This window comes from Myxine glutinosa, chromosome 3, assembly GCF_964187855.1.
Source record: "Myxine glutinosa chromosome 3, kmMyxGlut1.1, whole genome shotgun sequence".
Lineage (NCBI taxonomy): Eukaryota > Metazoa > Chordata > Myxini > Myxiniformes > Myxinidae > Myxine > Myxine glutinosa.
This window is the reverse complement of record NC_136263.1, coordinates 183,039,156-183,046,584: the sequence shown is the minus strand read 5'-3', so window position 1 is coordinate 183,046,584 and position 7,429 is coordinate 183,039,156. Positions and strand designations below refer to the sequence as shown.

Sequence of the window (7,429 nt, the reverse complement as noted above, 5' to 3'; positions counted from 1 at the left end):
ATCCTTGAATTGGTGTGTTTCATGACCACTTTCTCCACCTCCCAGCTAGGTATCCCGCGAGGGAGTGTCCATTTATCCAGGGGGTGTTCCATCACAAATTAGCTTGCTATCGCTTGCCAAGCCAGCCGTTCCTTATCAAATGTTTCGTTGAAGTGCTAGCTTGAGTTCTTAAGCCACTTGGCGATTGGTTCTCACCTTGAAACGTTTCTCGACTTGTAATTAATACCACGAAGGTGTCAATAATAATAATTATTAAAATAATGTTATTGTTATTACAATTTTTTTTTACAATAGGGATCTACATAGAACACGTTGGAGCTTCTCGAACCATCTTAAGTATCTCGTCCCTCTTTCCCGCTGAAAACATTGCACGACGTGAGAAGGATGGCGGGTGAAAGGTCAAAGTGCAGTCGGGGTCGGAGGAGCGCGCGCACGTAGCAAGCACGGAAAAACAGGCAAGTACATTCGTACACCGTCAAGTTTATTAGCATTTGTCTCCCGCATTGTCCCATCGATAACTCATCCATATACGACATTGTCTATAACGAAGGGCGTTCATGAATGTCCCAGGATTTACAATGTGACATATATTGTGCTTGTTATATTATAATATTAATATTATAAACTCTGCATTGTATTTTACATCCCATTAATCACGAGTGTATATACTGTACATATATATATATATATATATATATATACACACACACACATACATTTAATATATATATACACATACATTAAATATATAATATATACGCATACATTTATATATATATATATATATATATATATATATATATTTATGTATACATATATATACACACATACATTTATATATATATATATATATATATATATATATATTTATGTATACATACATATACATTATACACATACATTTATATATATATATATATATATATATCCTGCGTATACAAATGCGATTCTGCAATACATTCCGCCATGCCGTCAAATGCAAAGTCATGATACATGATAATTGATAACGGATACATTTGCTTTCGATATTGTTGGTAAAAATAACAAAAGTTTCTCTGCCAATGATGGCAATCATGACGTCATAACTGTTCTCTCCATCTCTACGTACTTAAGGCAGTGATTCAGCTGACACATTGCAAACTCCATTTAAATGCGTAAAAATTATTTCAACTAAAGTTCACTGGATGAATTCAAGGAATCTTAAAAAAAAAAGAAGTAAAATGTTCATGCGCGACGTTCAGCCATGGTGAGCAGGTGTATCATGAGTAATGTTGAGGAACAACAAACAGTTTGATAGTCTTGATGAGGCTGTAAACTAACAGCATGCTGAACCAACAAGTAGAGAAGCTTTTTTTTTGCTAATTTATTATAAATACCCTTGAACCAACCAGACTGGCATGGAACAGCGCATCTTGTTGAGACGGAAATGTTAGAGGGTGATGACGTCATAGTTACGCACTCTGGTGCCACACCGGTTACACTTTTGCGCCAGTCGAGTAAGAAGATGACAGTTTTGGCACTAGGCTTTGATTTAGTGCCGAAGCCACTCAGCGCTTGAGTGAAGCCAATCCAGAATGGCTGTGCGTGCACAGACCACGTAAATAAGCCCTCACGACGCATGTCCCTCGTGTCCGTGGGCGGACGCTCATGTACATGCATGCGTGACCCTTGGCTACACATGCGGTCAATGACTGTACGAGGGCCAATGTTATGCACGGATTTTAAAAATCTGTCCCACGTACAAACGCGTCGCACACTTAGAGCGCTATTTCAGGGACGTCATGTGTGCACCTCATGTCTCTGCACATGCATGACAGTTTGCCCACAGCAGCATGAGGGACAGCGTCGATTAGAGTTGACGTCACGATGAGTTTCCACCGAAAGGCAGATAAAAACCGTCGGCTTCCGATGGTATGCACGTAAAGGACAAATAAATACATTTTTCAGAACGCCATTTGTCGAGGCTCATCAAATAAAGTTTGTTGTAAAGCAACATAGCAAAGCATTTGAAGTAGTACAATTTTTACGCCGTAAACATGACATAGCTACGTACAAGTTATAATTAGGCTTAATAATATTATTAATAATAATAATAATGGTGCTAAGTTTGTGCCAAGAAGCTCGAGCCAAGCCTCCAAAGGGGACATCCCGGGCACATGGTGCCCCTCTTGCGACCTCACGGCTGTTTATTCACCGATAACGCGGCACATAGTACAACCATAATTATACAAACGTTTATGTACAGTTAGTTCGACAGCGTCCAAAGCAGTACATATAAAAATAGAGTTTCTCGTTCGCTGGAGGCAGCCGCCGCTAGCACGAGCACTTGCACTCAGAGATCACAGGGTACTGGATGCGAATCCACGTGCAGTAATGCTGCGGGTCCCAGCCCTGGCAGTGCCATCGCAGAAGAGTCTTGTTCACCGACTTGGCCTGTTTGCAAGTCATGCCTTCGGGAAAAGAGCAAGAGCGGCCGCTGGAACAGTTGCCCTCTTTCAAGAACCTTGGCCAAAAACGCACGCCCAGGTCCTTCCACGTGTAAGCGACGGGACAATGCGTGTTTGCCCAAAGCCATCGCAGCAACTTGCGTCGTGCACGTTGCCCCACCTTCAGCTTGGGGATCTGGTGCGTCCCATCACCAGGAGAGTCCAGGTGGCGCCGCAACTCCCGAGCCAGCGAACCTTGTGGCTTAGGTGGTCGCGGCTCACGACTTGGTGGGACGTCGGGCCGCCCGATGGCCATGAATTTGGGATCGAAAGCGCTGCCCAGATTGCTACGCAGCACGTGTTCATCCAGGTCCGTAGCCGTGGGGTCAAGTCTCGGGTCGGGGTCCTCTTTCAGGCTGAGCAGTGGCAGCTCGTCGCTCGGCGATGGTCGCAAGCGGACCTGGGGTGGTCGACAGTGGATCCGCTCCGGCCGCAGCGCCAACAGCAGGAGCACGCTGCACACGGCCGAGAGACGCCGCCAGAACTCCATGGGCCGCTCCACCAGTTCATCCGGGCTGGAACACCAGAAATAGCCACTCCGTATTGGGGCCCTGCGGCTAGGCCAAAATAGCAGGCTTTCCGCCGAATGCCGGAATGTATATAGCGATTTATCCAACGTTTTTGCACATGAAATTGCCACGCATCATACAACATGCTCCAAATCCGAGTCTGCACACACTGCTCACCTAATTTGGATCCACGCATGCTGCTCGCCGAATCCAGTTCTGTGCACACTGCTCACTCATTCGGGTCTGGGCACGCTGCTCGCCTAATCTGGGTTAACGCACACTGCTTGCCTAATCCGGGTTAACGCACACTGCTTGCCTAATCCAGGTCTGGGAATGCTGCTCGCCTAATCCGGGTTAACGCACACTGCTTGCTGCTTGTCTAATCTGGGTCTCGCCTTATCCGGGTCTTTGCATGCTGCTCACCTAAACCGGGTTCGAGAATCCTGTGTGCTGTTCACCCAATGCAGGACTCGCCTAATCCGGGTCTTTGCATGCAGATCGTCTAAACTGGGTTCAAGCACGCGGTTTGCTGTTCACCTAATCCGGGTCCACAAACGCTACTAGTCTAATGCAGGTCCACACAAGAAGTTCACCTAATCTGGGTCCACAAACGCTACTAGCCTAATGCAGGTCCACACAAGAAGTTCACCTAATCTGGGTCCACAAACTCTACTCGCCTAATGCAGGTCCACACACGCAGTTCACCTAATCTGGGTCCACAAACGCTACTCACCTAATGCAGGTCCACACAAGCAGTTCACCTAATCTGGGTCCACAAACCCATCTCGCCTAATGCAGGTCCACACACGCAGTTCACCTAATCTGGGTCCACAACGCTACTCGCCGAATGCAGGTCCACACACGCAGTTCACCTAATCTGGGTCCACAACGCTACTCGCCTAATGCAGGTCCACACACGCAGTTCACCTAATCTGGGTCCACAAACGCTACTCGCCTGATGCAGGTCCACACACGCAGTTCACTTAATCTGGGTCCACAAACACACTCGCCTAATGCAGGTCCACACACACAGTTCACCTAATCTGGGTCCACAAACGCTACTTGCCTAATGCAGGCCCACACACGCAGTTCACTTAATGCAGGTCCACACACACAGTTCACTTAATCTGGGTCCACAAACGCACTCACCTAATGCAGGTCCACACACACAGTTCACCTAATCTGGGTCCACAAACGCACTCGCCTAATGCAGGTCCACACACACAGTTCACCTAATCTGGGTCCACAAATGCTACTTGCCTAATGCAGGTCCACACATGCAGATCACTTAATGCAGGTCCACACACACAGTTCACCTAATCTGGGTCCACAAACGCACTCGCCTGATGCAGGTCCACACACGCAGTTCACCTAATCTGGGTCCACAAACGCACTCACCTAATGCAGGTCCACACACACAGTTCACCTAATCTGGGTCTACAAACGCTACTTGCCTAATGCAGGTCCACACACGCAGTTCACTTAATGCAGGTCCACACACACAGTTCACCTAATCTGGGTCCACAAACGCACTCGCCTAATGCCGGTCCACACACACAGTTCACCTAATCTGGGTCCACAATGCAGGTCCACACATAGAGTTCACCTAATCTGAGTCCACAAACGCACTCGCCTAATGCAGGTCCACACACACAGTTCACCTAATCTGGGTCCACAAACGCTACTTGCCTAATGCAGGTCCACACATTCGGTTCACCTAATCCGGGTCCACAAAAGCTACTTGCCCAATGCAGGTCCACACACGTAGTTCACCTAATGCAGGTCCACACACGCAGTTCACCTAATCTGGGTCCACAAACGCTACTCGCCTAATGCAGGTCCACAAACACACTTCACCTAATCTGGGTCCACAAACGCTACTTGCCTAATGCAGGTCCACACACGCAGTTCACTTAATGCAGATCCACACACGCAGTTCACCTAATCTGGGTCCACAAACGCTACTTGCCTAATATGCAGGTCCACACACGCATTCAGTTCACCTAATCTGGGTCCACAAATGCTACTCGCCTAATGCAGGTCCACATACGCAGTTCACGTAATGTGGGTCCACAAACGCTACTCGCCTAATGCAGGTCCACACACGCAGTTCACCTAATCTGGCTCCACACACATTGATCATCCTATCAGGGTCCACGAACGCTGCTCACTTATTCCGCAATCACTACACGACTCACCTAATCTGGATCCACAAATGCTATTCAACAAATTTGGGTCAATGCATGCTGCTCACCTAACCAGCATCCACACGCACTGTCGCTGAGTTCTGGTCCCTACATGCTAGTCGCATAATTTGGGTCCACCCACTGCTTGCCTAATTTGAGTCAAAGCATGCTGCTCGCTTGTGTAATCCGGGTCCACAAATTCTGGTCGCTGTTACACAGTCCACTCATACTGCTCGCCTAATCCGGGTCTCAGCAGCCCATGTAGTCATGGACATCTTACTTGGCAACACTTCAAAAATGAACAGCTTGTCGGATTGAGATGCATGCACTAATTTAACGGAAAGCCGCATGGCAGACCTCAGCTCTGGTGCATCGCTGTGCCGTGCAACGCCCGTTCGATCATCCGCCCGTGACTCTCCGGTCGCGACTCTTACCGGGAGTGGGTCCGACGCTCAGTCTCCCGGGAGCGGCCGGGCCATTGCTGACTGGACTCGCTGCAGAAACTCGTCTTTTTATTTTCAGCGCAGTTGGTGGTAGAGAGCACTGGATTGCAAGGGTGGGGTGGAGGGGAGGGTCTTTTTCTCCCGGTTCCGACTAAGTGTCCTCCATATGTATGTGTGACCATTCGTGATGGCAGCAGCACCCGCGCCACGAGCACTTTTCCCCAAGTTCCTTGATTGACAGAAAGTGACAGCCTGTGGCTCCAAAGGTCTTTGCCGAGGGAGCCTGGGGGGGGGAAGGGAGGGGGAGGAGGGACGGAGAAAGATGAAGCAGTAAGGGGGAGGAGGTATGGGTGGGGGAGGGTGGTTTTGGAGGGGGGAGAAATGGACTTGCCTTGAATTGCTCCCGTGAACAAACCCAGCACTCTCTTGGCTCAATGTTGATTGATATAGTGTGTCCTACTAGAACCCCTAAAGTGTCCCTCTGCACTGCCCTCGATACCCCTCAAGCACCTCCCCCATACACTGCCCCTCCCCCTACATTACGTTGCACGATCACATACAGCGTCGCAATGATGACAGATGGAATATACTCGAGAGACGGCAGTAGGGGTGCCCACGTGGGTGCTGGGATTGGTACATATGGGGTGCGGGAAGCTTTCGTACAATCCCTGCCCCTCGTGACGCCATTCTCCAGAGGCGACAATCAACACAGAGTCAACACTACCAGCGGGGGCTCCCTATTGATGGACTTCAGAGGGTCCCGCCGCCCCCCAACCCCCCACCACACAAACCCTTTACCCCATCTCTTACTCCTTGGCTCCCCCGCCTCTTGTGCTTAAATTACGTCGCGCCTGCCAGGGCTCGAGCTTGGGGCACACATATCATTGTGCGATGCGCGAGACAGGGATTGCACAAAGCGACGCGACCCTATGGAAGAGGCGCGCGCTGGCTACAGGGAGTGGTCATGGAATTTTTTGAGCTATGGTGTTGATAATTGCAGCAGGAGCTAAAACCATAGTGTCATTTACACAGCAAACGAAGAGGAGGCTCTTGTACGTAAATCCGTCCTTTGTTGTGTGTGAGTGCACGTTTGTTTGAAGGCATAGCTGGCTCGGTTGAAGACCCTCACAAACTGGCTCGACATAGTCTTTTGTTTTAATATCGTGCCAATGTACACAGCAATATATATATATATATATATATACATACATATACATATATACGGTGCCTTCAGAAACGATGCACATCCCTTGACTTTTTAACATTTGTTGTGTCACAGCCTGAATTTATAATAGATTAAATTGAGATTTTTTTGTAACTGATCCACACATAATACCTATATCCCATGATGTCAAAGTGGAATGTTTGGTTTTTTAATTTTTTACAAAATAATTAAAAAGGAAATTTTGAAATATCTAATTTACAAAGGTGTTCAACCCCATGAGTCAATATTTCATAGAAGTGCCTTTGACAGAGATTACAACTTTGAGTCTTCTTGGGTATGTCTGTATAATCATTGCACATCTGGATTTGGGGAGTTTCTCCCATTCATCCTTGCAGATTTGCTCAAGCTCCGTGAAGTTCGATGGGGAGCGTCGGTGAACAGCAATCTTCAAGTCTTTTCACAGATTCTCAATGGGATTCAAGTCTGGGCTTTGGCTGGGCCACTCAAGGACTTTCACGTTCTTGTTCTGAAACCATTTCAGTGTTGCTTTGGCTGTATGCTTGGGGTCATTGTCCTGTTGGATCGTAAATCTTTTCTGCAGTTTAATGTCTTTGTTGCACTCTTAAAAAGGTTCTCCTCA

At 47.8% G+C, this 7,429-nt stretch overlaps 1 protein-coding gene across 6 annotated transcripts; it reads right to left on the bottom strand.

Moving 5' to 3' along the window:
• Positions 1-460: 460 nt before the first annotated feature.
• On the bottom strand, positions 461-6,114 carry LOC137422997 (noggin-2). 6 transcript variants are annotated; one of them, XM_068109734.2, is made up of 3 exons: positions 6,016-6,114; positions 5,616-5,907; positions 461-3,043 (listed from the first exon to the last, which is right to left on the bottom strand). In XM_068109734.2, exons 2-3 carry the CDS (start codon positions 5,804-5,806, stop codon positions 2,314-2,316), a joined length of 921 nt encoding a protein of 306 aa, XP_067965835.1. In that variant the 5' UTR covers positions 5,807-5,907; positions 6,016-6,114; the 3' UTR covers positions 461-2,313. The 6 variants fall into 6 exon arrangements, with proteins under 6 accessions (XP_067965835.1, XP_067965837.1, XP_067965841.1 ...); XM_068109736.2 differs by having other exon boundaries at positions 461-3,001; XM_068109740.2 differs by lacking the exons at positions 5,616-5,907; positions 6,016-6,114 and adding an exon at positions 5,194-5,609 and having other exon boundaries at positions 461-3,001.
• Between the last annotated feature and the right edge of the window lie 1,315 nt (positions 6,115-7,429).